The 21,491-nt window shown below is 41.8% G+C and overlaps 1 protein-coding gene and 1 long non-coding RNA gene across 3 annotated transcripts in view; one reads left to right on the top strand and one right to left on the bottom strand.

The window, feature by feature from the left end:
* The first annotated feature begins 1,347 nt into the window (after positions 1-1,347).
* LOC116439303 lies at positions 1,348-5,735 on the top strand. Its single transcript, XR_004238124.1, has 2 exons — positions 1,348-3,142; positions 4,030-5,735. It is a non-coding gene; the product is annotated as an uncharacterized LOC116439303 (long non-coding RNA).
* Positions 5,736-6,948: 1,213 nt separating this feature from the next.
* The window catches only part of DCBLD2 (discoidin, CUB and LCCL domain containing 2), a 40,455-nt gene continuing 25,912 nt past the window's right edge, over positions 6,949-21,491 (bottom strand). Inside the window, exons 7-15 of one of the 2 annotated variants that reach the window (XM_032098631.1) lie at positions 21,062-21,102; positions 18,841-19,056; positions 17,135-17,259; positions 13,168-13,315; positions 12,585-12,755; positions 11,557-11,650; positions 11,129-11,178; positions 10,105-10,242; positions 6,949-9,066 (exon numbers count right to left, since the gene is read on the bottom strand). In XM_032098631.1, coding sequence (XP_031954522.1) covers positions 8,624-9,066; positions 10,105-10,242; positions 11,129-11,178; positions 11,557-11,650; positions 12,585-12,755; positions 13,168-13,315; positions 17,135-17,259; positions 18,841-19,056; positions 21,062-21,102 — 1,426 coding nt within the window. In that variant the 3' untranslated portion in view covers positions 6,949-8,623. The other variant, XM_032098633.1, reaches the window with a different exon arrangement.

The raw sequence follows: 21,491 nt of genomic DNA, 5'->3' as shown, positions 1-21,491 counted from the left end.
GAAGAAAATCAAAACAAAGTGCACACAATTTTTCTTCTAGTCAGAGAAGAGGAGGAGGTGAGAACATGTGAGGGAAAACAACAGGCCGACACCAAGGTCAGTGGAGAAGGAGGGGGAGGAGGTGCTCCAGGCATTGGAGCTGAGATGCCTCTGCAGGCCATGGTGAGGACCATGGTGAGGCAGCTGTGCCCCTGCAGCCCATGGGGATCCATGGGGATGCAGAGATCCACCCACAGCCCCTGAGGGAGGTGCCCATGCCAGAGTGGGTGGATTCCTGGAGGAGGCTGTGATCCAGTGGAGAGAGGGGCCCCTGCTTCCAGGCTGGAGCAGCCTGTCCTTGGAAGACTGCACCCCGGGGAGGAGCGGCCGACATCGAAGCAGTTTTGGGAGGGCTGTGTGCCCATGGGGGAATTCACATTGCAGCAGGTGTGGCAGGACTGCTGCTTGTGAGAGTGGACCCATGCTGGAGAAGTTCATGGAGAGCTGTCTCCCGTTGGAAGGACCCCACGGTCTCACAGGGGAAGGACTCCTCTCTCTGAGCAGTGGGAAAAAAATCTCAGGTGATGGACTGACCAAAACCCCCATGCCCTTGAATCAGGGTGAGAAGGGGGAAGCAGAGGTTAAATGATTTGCTTAGAAGGTGTTTGTTAAAAACAATGCATACAGCTTGCTCAACACTTATTATGTCTACCAAAGCAGGATGAGAAGATAAAAGACTATTGGTCCAGATTCCTTCCCTTTGTCAAAGATCCTGTTTTTGAACCTAAAACTGAGTTAAACCAGCCTTGAAGTTTGGACTTGGGCCAGGGACATAAAGAGCATGCACAGGGAAGCAAGGTGAAAAGTTCATAATGAGGAAGACCCTTTACTTCATCTGAGGAAGACCCTTACTTCATCCCGGAGACCCCTGCCCACGACCACCAGACGACACTGCGCAAGTACAACGCGGATGTGACTTTCGGGCTCATTGTAATATGAGGCGGGGCTAGGTAATGAATATGTATAGACGCATTGGGAAACTTAATGAATATGGAGTTTGTAACCCGATATATACCCAGCTGAATGCAGCATGACTTTGGAGGAACTATCCCCCATGGGACACATACCTACTTTACTCCTTATTCCAGTAGTGGAGTCTTTTCTGCATATCACCCTGTCTTCCTGCGCTGTGGGAAGGAGGGAGGGGCTGGGGGGAAAAAAAGGTGTTTTAAGGGCTTGTTTTACTTCTCATTATCCTCTTCTGATTCTGTTAGTAATAAATTCACTTTGCAACTTTAAGGTAAGCCTGTTTTGCCCTTGGAGTGTTTTTCTCCTGGTCCTTATCTCAGCCCATGAACCCTTCGTTAATATTTTTTTCTCTCGTCTAGCCAGCTGTGGCAGGGGCGGGTGAGTGAGCGACTCTCGTGGGTGCCTGGCATTGGGCCAGCATCAAATGACAGTGGGCGACTTGCCTGGCCACACAGTGTGGTGTCTCTCACCGGGGACTTTGTTGCTTTGTGGTTTTTGCCCATTTCTTTTCCTTTGGCACTGTGACTGGGCTTACTGGCTTGCTTCTCCGCTGTTTGGGAGCCCCGAGCCAGCGCATGCCGGGTTGCCCTCCACTTGCCCCTGCACAGCCCAGACCCAGGGACCAGCCATCGCAGGTGAGCTACGCAGGGGAGCAGTTCCCTGCTCAGCCCCGCTGTTTTTCTGCCACTAAGCCCGGTTTTTCTCCACACTTCAACCCAACACGCACTGCCGGCCGGGCAGGCTCACCCTGCGGCTCCCGGTATAACTGTGGAGTTTCTGCTGCCCACGGGGTGAGCCAGCCCCTGCTGTCCCAGCCGCTGCTCCGAGGCTCCTGCCACAGCCCATTTCGGCGCCCAGCCCGCCCGCCATTACCGTGAAGGAGACGCGGCTGAGCTGGCACCAGGCGCGGGGGAGCCATGGCACCTGCCCTGCCGGGAGCCACCGGCGCCCCTGCCGGCTGTGGCCGGAACCGCACCCGAGGGGAAAGGGCCCGACAGCCGAGAGAGGCTGGCGCTGGGTTCAGGTTCTGTTTGTTGTCGCTTGTTTGCCGTGTTGTCCATATGCATACTAGTAAAGAACTGTGATTTCTTTTCCCGTATCTTTGTCAGAAAGCCCCTTAATTTCAAAGTTATAGTAATTCACTGGGAAGGGGGTCATATTTTGCATTCCAAGGGAGGTTCCCACCTTCCTTGGCAGACACCTGTCTTTCAAACCAAGACTGATTTTGGTGCCCAGTGTAGGGCCTGAGGGCAGCAAGAGGAAAGGGTGAAAAAGGAATACCAGTTCCTGGGTAACATCTTCTGTGTGCTGAATACAGAAACCTCGTTAAGCAGCCCCATGTGGTCTAGCATACCCTGCTTTGGCTGGCATACGGTTGAAAGGAATAAGATGAATGTGTCTTTACAAACAGACTGTGTGAATCTGCTTGTGGATAGGGCTGGGAGCTTAGAGACAGGGCAGTAACAGAAGAAAACTCTCAGTTCTGGAAGATGTTACTAATCAACACAGACTGGTGCTCAGCCAAGGCCATGTTAAATTGCTGAACCTAGAGAAAAAGAACAAAGACTTAACAGAATTATGAATAGGTTTTTTTCTTTTATATAACAAAAAGGGGAGTGCTTATTAGAGGGGGGCATAGAATAGATGATTGAAGAAGTCTGTACCTTCCGAGTACCTCAGCCAATGGGCAAAGGAAGAGGGTGTTGCGGCCAGGATTAGGATAAAAAGGGGGTTGCATCCCCCAACAATTCCAGAGACCCCCATGGAAAATGCCCATGGTGTCTCCCTTTATTCAAAAAAAGTTACAGGAGTCCTCTGTCTCCTTTTTGGACATAAACCACTGGTGTTTGTTAATTAATTTTCCTTCTGTGCGTGAAAGGCTGCTGTGAAAGTAAACCCACAGGCTCTCAAGTCACAGCAGAAGTCACTTGGCAGAATTGGTAACATCTGAACATCCTGAAGTGGTTCCATCTGGCATGGTGCTGCCTCCCAGTGCCTCCACAAGACAGGAAAAAGTAAAAGACAAATACAAGACAAGAGGATGTGACAGCTGCATCCCAACCACTTTCCCACACCTCCCATCTTCTAGGCTGAGATTTACATCACTGCATTAACCTGGCTGCCTGTGAAAGAGGTACATTTTTTACTAGAATAAAGGAAATGTCTTGTTTAAGCATAAAAAAATTATGCCTCCAACTTGGTTCACATATAGCATGTGTGATCCTCACTGATCAATTAAGTGCCTGTGAGGAAAATGCTAGATTGATCCTGACATTTTTCCAAGCATTAGCACTTTCCTGCTCTAGTAGGAAGAGTAGGAAGTCTGCGGTGTGCTTATTTTTGAGGTCTTCTGAATACAGTTTTTTTTCTGAAAAGTTATGTTAGTAAACAGATGTACAATTTTTTTTTGTCATAATACATAATATGAAGTCCTTTTTTGTATAAATAATTATGTTCTGAGCTGAAGAATACCTCACTTACTTGATATGAAAGCAAAAATTTTTTCTTTTTTAAGCTGCAATAACTCACATTCAGGATTTGGGCAACTTTTGACTTGGTAGGGTTTTTTGTAAGCATTTGCCATTGCATATTTAGATTATACAGTCACAGTCTTACTTTGCTAATCAACCTCCAAGTAGCTGCTAACAAAATCTCGTTTCCATGGAATTGTCAATGCTATAAGGAAATAAACTTCAGTGCAGCTGTACTAGAGAAGCTGATTAAGACAGTGGTATTTTTGTTTAATTGGTTGTATAGAAAAAATAGGACTTCATATGCTGTTTTTCCTCAAATTAAGTGAGAATAACAGTTTGGTTTCATTTTTCAAAACTTAGTAATACTATCTTCAATTGGAACCACATATGGCATCTAGCTAATAACTAACTATATGTAGTTATATTTACTGTATACTTGTAAGCAAATATTGTATATACATTCCTTGTCCATGTGTTTGTAGATAAAGGATCAGTTAAGGAAAAATACCTTTTTTAATGTTAAATTTCTGTTTTGTTCTCTATGCAGTTTCATGGTTAGGAGACATGAAAACCATCTGAGGTGAAGTCTGAAGACACACAAAAAGGAATGCCAGGTAAGGTTTTTTACCGAGTGAATGAAGATCTGAAAATATTTGTGTTTGAACTGCAGAACTTGAGAACGGTGAATTTGTCAGATGTATCTTACCGTGCAAAATGAAAGGAGAAAAAAATTGGTTGAAACAACATAAAATTGTATATACAGCTCCTCGGAACTGTTCAGTGTCAGTCTGCTGGCTCTAAGACGTTCTGCATCCAAGATCCTGAAAAAATGTGAAGTTTCATAACTAGTCATTTAAAAAAAACCCCAAACTCTGAAGTATAATGGTGTGCCCATGGGAAAACAGCTTCCTTGCACCCCTCTCTGCTTGTACCAACAAAGCAATTCATCACTAGAGAGTGTTTTTAAACTGTTGCATTTATGAAGGAGGATGTAACTGGTATGCAGTGGATCACCAACACTTGTTTTAATTCTTGCCTAAGGAACAGACAACTCATAAAGCTGACTGACACTGGACTATCATGTGCAGTAGAATTCCTTAGTCTTCATCTCCCCGCAGGTCAGCAGCACCAGCTTTAATTATGTGCATTCTCTGATGTTTTAAGAGACATTTAAGTGCCTGGTAGAGCACGAGCAGTTTCTTCCAGCTTGCAGGTGAACTCACACCGCCTTTACTCATAAAAAAAGAGTAATTGTGACTGCATTCTTTATATGAGGCACTGCAGTGCTGGAATTCATATGAAAGGGAAAAAGCACAAGCAGCATCAGCTTTACTCGGTAACTGGAAATAGCCATGGTCTAGTTGAAGGCTGAACCAGCAGCCTCTCCAGCAGTGCAGAGGTGGTGTGCTGACTGGGGACAGGGACCAGCCCACCTCCTGCCAGGAAGCTCCTCAGACAGAGCATGACCCTGTGTAACTCACAAATAACCTCAGCATTTCCAGACTGCAAATCAATTAGATAAAAGGTAGGTGTTAACTGCAAACATACCGAGTAGTAAGTATGTACAGTTTATTTAAAATACTTCTTAACATATAAAACCCCCTCACTATTTATACAGTCTAAGTCCTAGCAACATATACAAATACTGAGCAACTACAGTACATGCTGAGGTAAGAACATACATTCTGGGAGAATACTCAAGCCAAACAAGAGTGAAATACATATTATATACATGTCTTCACATATAAGAGAGACCCATGAAATGTACCTTTGCTTTATTGTACACAGGCAAATTCTAGTCTTAGTGTGTCATGCAATTAAACCCAACTGTTTACATATTCAAATGTATCTCAGCCCTAGCAGATAACATGTTCAAAGTCTGAGGCAGGAGCAAAGCCTGGGACCAAATTCCTTCAGAAAAGGGGCTTCAATTTTAAAAACATCAATTTCTTTAACAGCTCATGCTCCTCAGATGATGAAGTTGCATTATGTTTTCTTAAAAAATAACCCACTGTAGACAAACTGTTTAATTCTTGCACCACCTTAGCTTGCAGCTATCCACAGTTCTACCATTCCTGGTCTGAAGTAAAAATTAAATCCAGGTGTGTTTACACTGACTTCAACATATCCATTTGTTTTTATGGTAATTTTTCTAAGCCTAAACTGGTGCACGTTGAGAATGGAGAGGATTCTTAACTTGGCTGTAATCGTATTGTCACATCTCAATAGAAACCAACAACTTCCCACCCCTTTCAAATAGAATCAGCTCAGGTAATTTCAGTTATACTTGCTGCTGATAGCTAAGAACACTTACTCACCTGTTTAAGCAAAACTACAAATATTGCAGACTATTTTTGTCAGGCAGAAAAAGCTGCAGTAACATCAAAAGTACAAGTATAGGCAGGAATTTGCTGTTCACAAATGGGTCTTAATTACCATCCTTCCTTACATTGACATTTACGCTTAAGACACCCAACTCTAAAATAAGTAATTAAGAAAAAGTCAATGAATGAGAAAGAATGATCAGGAATTGTAGAATTGGGCTTTAAGGTAGCACAGAGTATTTTCAGCATCTTTGTTGGCTACAGGGACAGTGGGACTGAGCACACCCTCAGCGAGTTCGCCAACACCACCAAGCTGTGAGGTGCAGTGAAGATGCTGGAGGGAAGGGATGCCATCCAGAGGGACCTGGACAGGCCTGAGAGCTGGCACCTCATGAACAAGGTATTGTCCTACACCTGGATCAGGGCAATCCCAGGCACATGTACAGGTTGGGCAGAGAAGTGATTGAGAGCAGCCCTGCAGAGAAGGACTGGGGGGTGTTGGTTGATGAAAAACTCAAAATGAGCCAGCAGTGTGCTCTCACAGCCCAGAAAGCCAGTGGAATCCTGGGCTGCATCAAAAGGGGCATGGCCAGCAGGGTGAGGGAAAGGATTCTCCTCTGGTGAGACCCGACCTGCAGTGCTGCATCCAGCTCTGGTGCCCACAACATAAGGACATGGAACTGTTGGAGCGAGTCCAGAGGAGGCCATGAGGTTGGTAAGAGGACTGGAGCCCCTCCCCTATGGAGACAGGCTGAGAAGGTTGGGGCTGTTCAGTCTGCAGAAGAGGAGGTTGTGTGGAACCTCATTACAACCTCCCAGGATCTGAAGGGGCCTGCAGGGAAGCCGGAGAGGGACTCCCTGTCAGGAACTGCAGTGACAGGACAAGGGGAAACGGGTACAGACTGAAAGAGGGGAAGTTTAGGTGAGATATAAGGAAGAAATTCTTTACTGTGAGGGTGGTGAGACACTGAAACAGGTTGCTCAAAGAACGTATGGACACCCCATCCCTGGAAGTGTTTAAAGCTGGGTTCAGTGGAGCTCTGAGCAACCTGATCTAGTGGAAGGTGTTCCTGCCCATGGCAGGGGATTGGAACTAGATGATCTTTAAGGCCCATTCCAACCCCAGCCATTCTATGATTCTATGTAACATATTACAGATGCTGAACAGGCCACAAGTAATTTTTGAGAGCTTATATACAGCCCCTCTGCAAACAGGTTTTCAAGTGCTAAGTGAGGATACTGTACTGGTATTAAGGCAAGGTGGCAGCCCCTTGAACAGCACTGCAATCTCCATTTAGATGTTCTCCACAGTGTTTAAGGACCTGGGCAGTAAACAAGGCTTTGAATTACATCACAAAAACAAACATTAACTCCTGCAGTCCATAAAACTGGGCTACTGTGTAGGGAGGTGGTCTCACGTGTACGAATTAATTCAGCATCCTTCCAACAGCGCTGTTAGAATAAAAATACAGCATTTTGATAGTGGGGTTTTTTCCTCCTACTTAGGTAAGAAAGCTGTGCTTTTTTTTCTAACAAGATAAAAAATGGCAAATACGACATTCATATTGGTTTCATTTTGTGATTACCTAGCTAAAATGAGTCTACATTACCCCAATTAATGACTGACTGCAATGTTTTCATAGTACAGAACACTGGAACATTCAAAAGACACAAATTCCAATAAATACATTTGAAATGGACACTCTTTGGAAAAGTACTGGTTCTTTTGCAAAGGTTTTGGAATCTTTCATGCTTCTAATAAGAACAATCATTAAAAAAGCCCTAAGGCTAAATTTTGACAGTTGTGCTAAAACGTACCATATGTGCTAAATGCATGTCTAACACAAAATGTGCACCATTAGAATATTTGTGTGCTTCCTTAAGCACTCACAAAAGTATGTACAGATCTTTGTATAAACTCACACCTGAACACAGAATAATGGGACACTCTGGGGAAGGGCAGGGCAGGGCCTTTCTCAATCCAAGTCACCTCCGAGCCCTGGATGCTTCTTGCACTGAGCATCAGGGAAGTCTGACTTGGAGGCAGATGCTATTCAAGTGGCCCTCACAGCACAGGAAAAATGTAAAAGCAATTGCCAGTAATTTGCTTGTGCCACTCTGTGCCTCCTGGGTCCCCCAGGAAAGAATAAGACTGAGTGGTTTAAGGAGAAGAGGCAGAAAAGAGATTGTACACACAGCAGCTTGTAGTTTTGGAAGGCTAACCAAGAAGGCAGGAACCTTCTGAGGAACACACAGCTGACAATTCCCAATTCTGTTAACAAAAGCTGAAATAATACCATTCGGAATCAAAACTATTTTACGCCATGAAGCTAAAGGGATTTTTAGCTTGTTAAGTCCAAAGTTGTGCAGACGTTTTATAAGGAAAGAGGAATTTTAGAAGCTGTAGTGCTTGCACAGAAATTAAGGGCTTTGGGGTGGGGGTTTTTTCCCGAACAAATAGTACCATTAGGAAGAAATGACTGGCTTTTGTACTCCAACTGTTTCTCCCAATTGATCATTCACATCTGTGAATTACTGAAGCTAATCATGAAGAGTTCTTCTCTCATGTCAGACAGACAATTGTACAGTAGTAATAAAAAAGTCCACGGTTCTGCAGGAGACAAGCTGTTAATTGTACAGACAGCTTGAGGAAAGGCAGAATTACTGTTTTCCCAGACCTCCCACACCACATCTTTTGGATCAACATTGTATTATTTAAGACTAACACTGTTGAAACAATGGAATTAAAAGAATGAAAGTGTGAGCTTTATGGAACTGGCTTTTAGAAACAAGCCATCATTCTACCTTCCTCGTGAGCTAACTTTGTTCATCCTTACTCCCGCCAGGATGGGCCACGCTCTGCGGCACCTGGTACACGAGTTGGTCGGCACTGCCTGGCCCCAGCTGCCCCTTTGGTATATCGTACAGTGCCTGTGCTGAGGATGCACTGTCTGTCCTGGATAACAGTTTATTGCACGTTCCAACCAGTGGAGGAGCTTGAGTCCCTGCAGCTTTGAAGGTGGAAATGGAAGAAGCGCCAAGAGGTGTGCTGGGATGGCTGGACATGTCCATGATGATTGGAGTGGCGTACTCGGGTCCAGTGACAGGCAGTGGCTCGGCATAGGCGTGGTAAACTTCTTGGATGGGGGAATTGTAAGGGTCCAAGTCAGCATAACTGGCTTCTTTTCCTTCCTCTGGTTTGAAGGTTGATCTCTGGTGAAGTGTGCCCACAATTCCCCCTACCAGGGGCTGAGCATATTCTGTGTTGCAAGCCCCAACAAAACAAAATATAAACATGGTTAATGGATTGTTTTACAGACAACCTGCCAGTAGTCTCACAGAGATCATTATCCCACAGTGGCAGTGGTCCATCTCTGTCCACCAGTGCCAATCGCTTTGGAAAAGGATTCCTTTCCACTCAACAGGTAAAGCCATTGGAATAGCCAAAACATTCCCACTTCTCTGATTTACACTTCTTCCCAGGTGAGCTGCAATTTTCCATGCTGCAAATCTGCCTGAAAATAAAGCTTATTGAAGTGTTCTTCTTTTTAAATTAGATTCAAATAAAATTATTCTGCCTGTGTCTGGATGAAAAGTGGTCCTTGGGCTGGGGGGTTTGTCCTTTGAGGGGACATGCATGTAGTCAGGCTGAGGTGTTTTAGCTCAACAGATAATCTGAGTTACAAAAGCTGGAAGTGAAAAGCCTAACTTTTTTAGCTGGGTAAAAACAGACAAGCAGCCACAAGGAGAAAAATAATTCTGCCTGCCATGAAGCTGTAACTCCTGCACATCTGCCCAATTCTGCCATCAGCAGGTAAGCACAGAACCAAAGGCACAGTCAGTCATCCTCCTCTCCTGCCTGGGTCACCAGGGAAAGGGCAAGTGCCACTATCCATAAATCCTCCTTTTCCAGATCAAAAGTATGATTTAACCCTTATAGTGAGGGTAGAGAATCAGGTATCACATTTTGGATCTGTGCATAAAAATATTGTGATCAAATTATTATATAGTGCATGAAAATATAATCAAAAGAATTCTTTAACCCTTTATGAGGTTTAAAAACAAGTTAAGAACTGCATTAACTTGGGCAAGTGTCTATCTACAGCACATCGAATGAGAGAACAGACCTGAAAAAGCCTGCATTCTAAGATATATGCTTACCCACAGAACTACTCATTTCTCCTCTGTTTCCCCCCAAAAACCAGAAAATAACTAAATGTAGCCAGATTCCTGACATTTTTTGCCATGTCATATATATATATATATATATATATATATATAAATGGCCCACAAAGTACCTGCAGAATCTGTTTGCAACATTGTTGGGACTTCTCTTGGTCTTAGGTGACTGATTTCACTGCTGCTGTAGCGTACAGGAGTTTCTTCATGTTCTGCTGATTTGGTTGGGAGAAACTGCTTCATTCCTTTCCACCATCCTTCACATGGGTTAAAAAAAACAACAAACAAACCACCCAAGATTGTGTATATACTGTGTTTTAAGCTACTAAAATATTTTTCAGCACAGCTTGTATTTTGTTGAAGCAGGTAAATAACTCAATTATCACTATTTGGATTAATACCTTAAGACAACAAAGCTGTGACTTTTCAGAAACAGACACGTAACAAATCAAAGTGAGGGCATTAAAAGGTTCCTTGTCTAAAGGGTAAGACACACTTAAGATTGCCAGTAAGCGGACACACAGATGTGCAAGTTTTCAACACAAGGCCAGAGAAGTGAAGCACAGTCATACAGCAGTACCAACCCAACCGCTGCAGCTGCCCTTTGCACTGGGGCACAGGCAGTTTCAGGACCACTGCAAAGGGCTCCTTGGTGCAATTGTCTCACCCCAAGTTTGTGAAGCCCAAGACAATATGATGGAAGATATACCTAAATCCCACATGCTTACTAGGGCAATGAAGACAAATTTTGACAGAATTTATACACCAAGATGAAAGATTTTTTCCGGGACAAAAAAAGTAGCAAAGAAATGATTATGGAATGTATAAAGACATTCCTTATAAATTTTTTTCCTCTCATGTTGTATAATTAAGAGGTTCTATACTTTGTTCACTAAAAAAACCCCATGAAGCTGTCAGCTCTAACAGGAGTCACAACATCTACTATTTCTGAAAAAAAAAAAAGAAATCAGAGAAAGAAGGAGTGAAGTTTGTCCAGAAAAGACATTCAGTGTTTGCTATGCCTCCCTCAGTTAGCATTAGAGAAGCTTCTGCTTCTGCATCTGGAAGATGCGTTAGTGCAATCTGAAATACACATCGAACAAAACAAGCTGAGTCAGTGGTTTCATAAAACCATTTTGTTACCTGCACGATCCCAGTAAGGTAGATCATATGTGCCCTCAGTTTTTTTCTTGCTGTGAAAGAAAAAAAAAAAAGAAAAAAGGGTTATTTTAGCTAGTCTGCTTATCAAAAGATGCATTAATTAATGCTGACCAACTACCACCTTGGCTGTAACTGGTCCTCAAATTTAATGTATAAGCACCAGTAACCTGGCTTGCCTTCACCAGTCTGCTGCTACCAGAGAAACCAGATTTTAGTCGAAACACTTCTAATGAAAACAGTTACAAAGAGCTGTTTTGTCCTTGCTATTCAAGAGAGTATTTTCTCAGAAAGAATGCAATTCTTTCCACAAATGCAGACCACAGAGTTCCCACAGCAACACATGCAGTATTTCATTCCCACACACCAGGCTAACATTCATTTAAAGCACTTTCATCCATCTGTTCATTTACCGGTTTCTCCAATGCCACGCACAAACTAAGACAAGAATCAGAGTAGTGAAGACCATCACCAGCACTGGAACCAGAACTGCTGCCAATGCCACATCTGAAAGCCATTAAATTGAGTGGTGTCAGACAGAAAGAGCTTCTCATAAATCAGTTTTTGATTTGAAAATTACTTGGGTAAAGCACAGAGTTTTCACTTTTAGTGTCTATCACACCAGATCCCCCAGCTAAGCTACTCTGCTGGATGCTCCCACAGTGCAGGCTTCAATTAACATCTGGCTCTTCTACATGCATGCACAGCTGGTGGTTTTGAAGGGTTTTTCATCATAATCAACCAGTTTGTTTTAATATATGGTTTTTCCATTACAACAATGTATTCTGTTATTTATGCAGAAGATCCCTTAGTGCCACCACTTAAGTTTGAACCTACTTTAAGAAGTAAATTCCACAGTACCTTACCAGTTAATCCCAATCAGCCTGTGCTGGGTCTGTGTGTGATCCTGTCCCCTGCCATCCAAAGGACACTTCAGCAGTGCCCACATCTGCAGTGACTTTGCTCCCTTTTCTGACCGTTTTCTTCGATAAATGAAATGACTACACCAGGTGACATTTTTCAAATTTCATGTCAACAAGACTGCTCCAGAAAATATTTTCTATGTCAAAGGTGTTTTATTCTAATTATTAAATAAAGCAGTTACACCTGATTAATTCAGAAGGGAAGTCCAAGTTGCAAAAGCTGAACTCAGTGTGAAGAAGTTCTGGAAGATGGAAGTATTTTATATATACATATATATATATAAAATATATATATTTATATATTACTTGGCAGATTATTTTTGTTTCTGCATGCAGTATGCAACTGTACATCTTTTATCATACTTGTATTTAATAACTGGTAAGCATTAGAAATCAAATATTGATGATCTGCTGTAGTATGTTAAGTTTTGAGAAAATTTCAATTCAGAAAGCACACTTAATATAGGCCAAAGCGCTATCAGGAGTTCCAAACACTTCTACTGTTTAACTGTGGATACCTTTGGTTACACTTGGAGTCACTGTAGTGTTTTTTATTTCAGGTGTGAAAGTTGTTTTATCTGTCTGCAGTGAAGTCTTCACTGAATGAATGAAGTCATCCATGAAGTCAGCATTCTTCTCATCATTCTTGCTCTGAGGTGGTGGTGGCAAGGTGAGTTTAGGAGCACGACCTTCAGAAGAAAAGAATTTATAAGGTAAGTTCTTGGAAGTGCTAGTTCTCCATATCTCCTTTTTAGGACAAGACAGCTGGAACAGTTTGCTATAAAGCTTTTGTTCACATTACATAATGAGGAAACCCCCTCCAGGAATCAATGACATGGAAAGCAAGTGATTGGCGTCTTTCGACATACTTATTTTGTAAATTACCTTGTGTACACCAAAATTCAGTATTTTCCTGGTTAAGTGTAGTAACTTTTGGATAAACTCAGACGTACCAGTTACAGAATGATTATGCAGCCAAAAAGTACTTCAATCTCATTGAAAATACACCCACGATATAACTTCTGACCTTAACAATTTCACTTACAACCTTACAAGTTTCATTTCTTATCTTGCACAGTTGAAAGCTTTCAGTTGTCTTACCTATACTAAACTGACATCCTAGCAATTCTACTTTCATTGCAATTTTCTGGTGCCATTTTATGGGGTTAATCCTAAAAAAACGTGCAATAATAGGCGGAATGAAATTATTGCGAACTTCCTGGTACAATTCAGTATTCCCTTGGAATATCTAGAAAAGAAGGTGAAAAAAAGAGAGAAACATTATGTTCTACAAACACAATAGCAATTAAGTAACTACTACCAATTTTGATGTTTTATTTAGGAAGAATAAGCAGTGAAGGATCCAGTTCACCCCAGAACAGTGCTGCTGCCTGCACTTGTCCATTCCCTTGGCCCCATTAAATTTACAACTAAATAAAATAAAGAAAGCTGTGTGCACATGCATGCACACAGCTACATAGTTCAGAGTAAAGGTACCATATAGTATCCTACTGATGCTCCCCAGGCAGTGCCTGCTGTTACACATCTCAGATGTTTATGGCACTGAGTCATTCCAACTTGGGTCCTTTCTTGGGATTTTGCTCTTAACTTTTCAAGCATACATGGATAGCAAGGAGCTGTGACACTGTGCAAGCAGGAATTGAGCGGTGCCCTCACACAGCCCAGCAGTTCAGCACTGTCTGTCTGAGGATGGTATTCATTAGAAAGCATTGGGAGGCACCCTCAAGTGTGTAACCACACTGTGCTCTCGTGGCTGCTGCCTCTAAGTGCTGAGCCACAGCCAAAGAATTTGGGCTCAGAACGTGAAAGCTCTTCTCAGTCTCATCTGGAGCCATGAGGTTCTGCAAGAGAAGGGCACCGGCTGTGTGAAGGATGAGCTCAAGCTGGTCCTTCACTGCCATGCTTGCACACAAAGAACTCATCAAAATGTGACAATACAGAATGAGTCTGGTTGAAGTTTAAAAGCAGTGAGCAGAGTCCCTGCAAGATGCAATGGAAGCACACTGACAAATTTACAGCTAACCATGGGTTTTTCACCCCCAAGCTGCTTAAAACAATACAGCAGCTTGGCCCAGTACTCCAACCCTCCCTCTCCTTTAGCAGGACTGGTTTGGCACCATCCCTTTTGGTAGGAAGTGAGCTGTCCCTCCATGTTAGTGCACAGCAGTGGGGCTTTGGCCCTGCCCATGCAACTCTGTTGTGCTGCTGCACCACTGAAGTGACAGTAAATGAGTTCTTTCTTTTGAAGGCATTTTTGATACAGCAAATCACAGTGGACACAGTGCAGAACAGAATTATGACACTTGCCAGGAAGAAGTCATTATTACAAGGAATTTTCTGCTCACTCACGCCACTTGGTAACCAATAAAGCACCCTGCCATTCTTAAGGACAAGCACTGCATTGTGTAACAGCTGATGTGTCTGCCTAACATGGAGCAGTCAAGAGCTTTTAGCACATTTCTGATCAATGCAAATCACTGCTGTTTCAACCTTGATACACAAGAGAAGAGATTTCTGTATTGCACTCCTGAGTTTAAGGTATTTGAACAAAATGACTAGAACATCCCTACAGGTCTGAAAAATTATTCCAGGAAAGTATCCATTCAGAAGAAGTCCCCGCCCTGAATTTAAGCTTATTGTTCTAAAATATACTTAGTAGCAACAAATGAAGACAAAGTAAATGCAGGGGGCAAGCCTATGATGTTATTTTGGAAATAAATGAATAACACCAAGTAGTTAGTTGTATTTCATGTGTCCGCAGCAGACTGGGTTTCAATTTACAGCCACTTTTCCCTTACTACATTTTTTTTTCTTTTTTTTTTTTTTAATGACAGGCTTGTAGCTCCAGATCTCACCAAATAATTATTTGTTTTGGTAAGGATGTGAGGGAGAAGCAAATTACAGAAGTGACTTCCTGTGGGGATGCTGTACTGCATCCTTGCTTGTGCTGTGCCTGCCAGTGCCCATTACCAAAAGAAGGCACATCTGGATGCCCAAGCAACACATGCAGAAGTTACATATTAGGGACAGATGCCCAACTCTGAAAGTTAAGTCTCATGTCAGGTTTCTGAGGCTGAGGTTTCTGAGCATATAACAGCAAGGGCAAAAAGAATCAATGATGACTCTTACCTTCAATAAAGACTAACAGTAAAGATCTTTAGTCCAGGCTTTTATCAGTCAAGCTTTTCATGTCTGGTGTTACAGAAGTAACTTAACTTTACCTGCACCTCCGTATTTTTTGTTACCCTAATTTTTGCATTAAAAAAAATTTGCTTATGAGATCAATGCAGTACAAACTTTTTCATGAGAAATCACTTTCATATTCTTTTTATTATTAAACTCTTTCCATTTCCCTCTGTGCTGTTAGACAAAGCTTTTCCAACCTGCAACTCTGATTTGTCTTTTTTCCCCAATTCAAACATTTTACTTTTTTTCATATATGAAAAGTTAAGAAAAGTTTTTCTTGAGCACTGCCAAACCTATAAAAGGTATTTGCAAAAAGGACTATAGGAAAATCTTGGAAAGCTTCTATTCTCTTGAAAAATGTTAGAAATTTCAAATATGTTTCAAAAAAACAGGGAATAGCACCTCCTAGTTGGTCTGCTGTTCTCAAAGGGAGAAGCCTGCAAACAGATACATCCAAAAGCACATTTGTTTCAAGTGAGGTGATGGCAGATGGAGAGAAAATCTGCTATTTTGAACCAAACTGAACCATTTTTTCTGTCATTTAAATACAGCTGCCACTTCTGGGTACCTCTGATTCTTCATGCCCTGTCCCTTTAATGACACACAAAGTGCAAAGAAAGATCTGTTGCCTGTAATTTCAGGCTCCACAATTTGTTTCATTTCATGAGCATGCAAGAGGAACAAAACATTCAAATTCAAGGCAAGAGCTGCAAAGATTTTTTAAGAAAATTATCAAACTACCACTGAAGCCTAAATCCAGGCAGCTTGCTAACTGAGATCTTATTTTATGGCCATAAGAGGGCACTCAAAACTAGCAAAATATGCTGGATTTTTCCTTGAGTATTTCACACCAACAGTCACTCTAGTTCACATGTAGGCTCAGACCCACCTGTAAATTCTCCTCCTCTCTTTCAAGGGTTTCCTACTGCAATTATGTTCAGTGTTCAAAAATCTCTTAATTTAACAAACTTCAGCCTTTTACTTCATCAACAGGATGCTACATCCTACCTTGAAACATTCTTAACCCAGAGTAAAGAGAAGATGACCAAGGACAGCCAAAGAATGACCATTCTTAAAGCCTGTTTCTAAAAAACTACCAGGCTAGTAGTTACAGTTACACGTATGTAATACCACAGGCCTACAGAACTAAGGTAAAATAAAACCAAGGATTTTAAAAACAAGAAGAAGGAAAATCTAGCTGCAGTCACATTACCAGGAATCCTGTCATTTCTTTTAAGAAAATCTGATCTGAACCACTGGAAAGACACAGGTTTTCTCATTTTTACTGTCTATTAAATACTGCAGAGCTTTAAACACAGGGGAAAGAAATAAGATTATCTTGCTGCTAACATTAGGGACTTTTTCTGTGTGGCAAAACATTTGCAGTCTGAACATATACCCTCTGCAAAGGCTACTCTCTTATATAAGAAACTTAACAACATTTGGTTAAAAATTGAGATTGACAGAAACATAAAACATGAAAAATTATACAACCCCCAACATTTATTCTGTAACCACAAGAGGATAAGAAAGTAAAGCTTAATTTTAAAACATGTAGCCTGTTTTAAAAGAAATACAGTTATTCTTGAAGTGATGCAGTACCACGCAGAGTACCACTGGCAACAGAAGTTTCTTGTATAGAATATTCCCACCCCAAATAGTAATAAAAATAATATCTGAGCTTTAGAACTGTCCAAATTCTCACATATTTGCATATGGTCATATTTTCCTGCTGTTTATGATTCAAAATAACACTGAAAAGAAGAGTTATTTAATCATTCTTCACCATACCAAAATGAGTTGTATTTACAATTGTGAAATCTCTATAGAACATACCTACAAGGCATGTGGTATTTTTTACCTTATCTTTATCCATGCCAGGTTCTCTGTACACTGTCCACTTCTGTGCATCATCACTGTATAAAATTCTGTAGGCTGAGACATAATAGTAGTGCTCTGCTAAAGTTGATCCAGTAGTTATAATACCTGTGAAAATTGAAGCGCCCAGTTAAGACCAAAAACTGGTAACACTTTGTAAAAATTAACAGATCAGTTTTTGAATCCAAAGTTGCATAGCTGAGAGTCTTCACAGGTCCAGTTAATTTCAGGAAGTTTTACCCAAAGTACCAGGGTCTGAAACTTCCACAGTAACTGAAACTTAGTAATCATTTTACTTACTCTATGTTTTAATTTTCATGACATAACCTTGCTAAGCCCTTTTCCCCCCATTTCTTGATGGAAACAGCCCGTTCATTTGACCACAGCCCACTCCTGTCCCCTGCTGCTGACACAGCCCTTCTTGTACTGCCAACCTAAAGGCACCACTTGAAGAACTGCAGCTTCCTACAGCTGATGCTGCAGCACAACTCACACAGGAAAGCTGTTTTGGAAAAGCTTATTAGCACAGGAATTAGAGGAGTAATGCAAAATCCAAAGAGTCCCCAGGGAGGTAATAACAAAGGCCACTGGTAAACCCAAGTTGCTTAATGGCAGGAAGCCATGCTGCTGATATGAGGGTGTGCAGCTGAGGTTACAGAGACCAGCTCAGGCATTTTGGAAAGACAAACCCAAACTGATCAGCAGAACATGTTTCACAATAGCCTTTAAGCCCTGGACCCTATGAAGCCCTCCACCTAAATCCAATTTATTTTTGATTTACATCAGATGACAAACATGCCCATTAACAACAGCAAATCACCTCTGAACAATGAAACCAAAAAACACTAACATTGGCACTGAAGATACAACAGCTGCACAGCTACCCTGGAGATTAAACCCAAAATGCCAACACCTCATGAAGATTAAACCCAAAAAGCCAACCAGTGCTTCACTACTTGGAATGGGCAACACTGCAGTCAACAGGAATTGGTAACCATGAGCTGGCTGCTCAACTCCCAGTACAGAAAACAAACCATCCAGAGCAGCCTGGGAAACAGCACCTACAGCCGTCTCTCCAAATCAACGCAGCTGCTAAAATCACCCCCTCTGTGAAGGAGCACAGCCTAACCTGCCTAAGCCTGCACTGCGTGGCCTGTTTTCTCTGGAAAGGCCCAGCAGAGACTGCTGAGGGGGCTGCAGTCCCCAGCTCTGGGCCCAGCCCCGTTTGAGGCAAGGAGGTGAAGGGAAGGCTGCCAGCAGCCTTCCTGTGTCTGCTGCTTCCTCACACTGCACTGGAACTGCTCCTACCGCTGCTGTCGGATTCACTGCGGCCGTGACGGGCAGTAGGGAAAGCCTAGGAACACAATCAGTACACCTGCATCAGAGGTACCAGTGGGCTGAGCTGACTGGATTTCCACCTGCACCTTCAAGGAGACAGTAAGGAGGAAAAGGGAAATACCAAGGATCCAGTAAAACCACAGGAAACACTTCAACAAATTCTCATGGAAGAGATGTCTTCTGCTATGAAACTACACCTCTTCAGCTCCAGGTTCCTCAGTGTATATACCTAGGACATGGAACCAAATTCAGTGCCACCCGAGCTTTATCTAAAGGCCCAGAACTGGAAAAAAGGATGTCTGTAACCAAACTTCTAGAAAGCTGCTGAGAAGCCACATCAGATTCACTCACCTGTTATTTTCTTTTCTTTATTCAAGTCAATCTGCAACCACTGATGTTCATCATTGATAAAAGCAGCCCAAGGAGGTCCAAGCCTTTTTAGTCTGGCATTTTCAGGTTTCCAAATGTTTACTTGTCCTGTTTGGTTAGGCCACTCAAGAATAGATGATGATGTGATGTGGGAATCAGGAATCACCCCAGATTCCATCCCCAGTGTCCCATAGCAACCTGAACAATAGAAAAGGTGACGACTGAAAATGAGATATGACGTTACGCTGCTTGGATTTTAAGATTTTACATGCAAATATTAAACTGCTGTCTAAATTTATTCCGTAACAACAATACCAACAAAACACACTGTCTTTTGCTTTCTAACAGGGATACTAGAACCAAACTAGTCATGAGAATGCCATGATTTATGCCTGTTCCAAGAGCAATGTGGATATTCTCTCCCTCACCACAGTCACACAGAGCACTCGACGAGAAGCACCGGGGACCTTTCATGGTTTAACAGTATCTATGGTTCATGCAGGAATGGGAAACAGACTACTGGTTCATTTGTTCCTTTTTTGTGTCTATGTAATTTCCTGGGTTTTTAGAACAACCCCAGGATCACAGTGTTAATTTGAAAAAAACCAAAGCATGTAGGAAGTCATGTCATAATCCTGGCCTTGAGCTCAAATACATCTTTGAAATTAGTTACATTTTTCTGGTCATCATTCTTACTAGTTTCTTCCCACACTGAATTCTGCTAGTGGCTAAAGAACATCTCCTGAATTCAGGGCTCAATTTCTTGTCCTGTAATACCAACAGTTTTCCCCTCTCAAATGCACAGTCCCCAGAAGTATCAGCACAGAGCAATCTTTGCCTTCAGTCAGGCCTGTGGAACAACCCAGCCTAGTTTCCCTTCTCCTTCTCCTTCCCTGCACCTTGTCTCTAGCTTATTCAATAATTTCTCACATCACTGAAATTCAGAGTCCAGATCAGCGTTTTGTCCTATCTCTTCCAATTTCCAGGCCATTTAATTACTTTCATACACACTGTCAGATCATATTCTGAAAGACAAAAGAACCCAGCAAACCCTGCCTGGGATCACTGTGTTTAATATTCTTTATGCATAAGGACACCAGATATGTAATTCTTTCTTTCAGCTCTTGCAGAGGTCTGGGAGAGAAATAATTTTAATATTATGTGCATTGTATTTTCTAATTTTTGCTTGTTTATACATTTCCATCACCAAACACTCCTGCCTATCAGATTCCTCTCTTTATATCCCCATTCACTGTCCCTTTTATTTATGTATTAGGAAAAGTATTTGTTTACTTTTGAAGAGTAGGTGCATGACTCCCCCTCTTTCCTTTTTTAACTTTATCTTTGTGAAAAGCAGACATGATGATTTATGGTTTTTACATTGTTATTAAAACAGTTAAAGAGACTAAGGAAAGGCCCCTGTCTTCACAGTGTTTACAACGTCCACTCAGAGATGGCATTTAAAGTGACCTACAGGAAAACTACCTTCCACTTAGAAAACTACAGCCAATTTATTTGAAAACCAGGTAAGACAGAAAGAAAAACATGCAAAGCAGTAAAGCTTCAAAAAGGGTCAACACTTGTTACACCAATCATCAACCTGGTACACATGGACAAAACAAAACATAGCAGCCAAGAAAGGACACAACTTAGAGCAAGGCCCAAGATGCCCTTCCAGAGCGAGACAGACAGTCATTTATCACATAGCATCCAGTTGCACAAAAATGGGAGATAAAGAAGCCAAAAGGGGGTGGACAAAAGTGAGGAATCATTTTGAGATTTCTTCCAGCTTTCTAAATAGACAACCAGGAAAGTAAGGAGTAAACCTGGAAGAAAACTAGAACATACAGTTTTTACAAATAGAGAGCAACTCTCAAGTGCCCAGCTCTGCTTTAGCAGTGTGTTTTAAGTGTGAGAGTCAAGGCACTTTATAGACTACAACAGGGAACATAACCTGAAAGAATCTCTTCCTGCAGATAAGCAAGGCTTACTTTAAACATCACTGTACCTATAAATGGGGTGATGATGAATCATCAAATTGAGCTAGTAAAACAATTAAAAAATATACATTATTGAGGAATGCACTAAAAAAAAAGTCTCACAAATGAGAACAAAAATTAAGAAATCAAATGCCTGTACATTTATTTCTATTCACAAAGTTTGTATGAAAGCTATAACATGTAATACATGTGATAACGCTTACCACTCGTCTTAAAGGTGAAGAGACTTGTAGATAAGGGTCCCCTGCAGAGAACAAAAGATGATGTTTTGCAGTACCCAGTGAGGAAAACTGAAACAAATTGTCTTCAATTTATTTTTCTTGTCTGACTGCTGGCCACTGAAACCTATGCACATATGCCTGAACAAGCACTTAACATCCTGCCAGCAAGTTGCAGCGCTTTCAGTACAAACACCTTCTCAACTGAAATCTAGTCCAGAGATACTGGGTTAAAGAATTTCAAACAAACATCTACCCAGCAAAGTGCAAGACTTCAGTTAAAATGCTTTCCTTTCAAATTAAGCTAATCACAATAACACAAATCAATCTCCTGTGATTGCTTTCATTCATGGGACGTAAAATACAATGACAAGCTACACTCTTTCCCTGCAACTGAAAAGCTGCCATTAAATTA

The sequence above is a fragment of the Corvus moneduloides genome, chromosome 2 (genome assembly GCF_009650955.1).
Source record: "Corvus moneduloides isolate bCorMon1 chromosome 2, bCorMon1.pri, whole genome shotgun sequence".
Classification (NCBI taxonomy): domain Eukaryota; kingdom Metazoa; phylum Chordata; class Aves; order Passeriformes; family Corvidae; genus Corvus; species Corvus moneduloides.
Note: the sequence above shows the minus strand (reverse complement) of the source record. Positions and strands in the feature narration are given on the sequence as shown.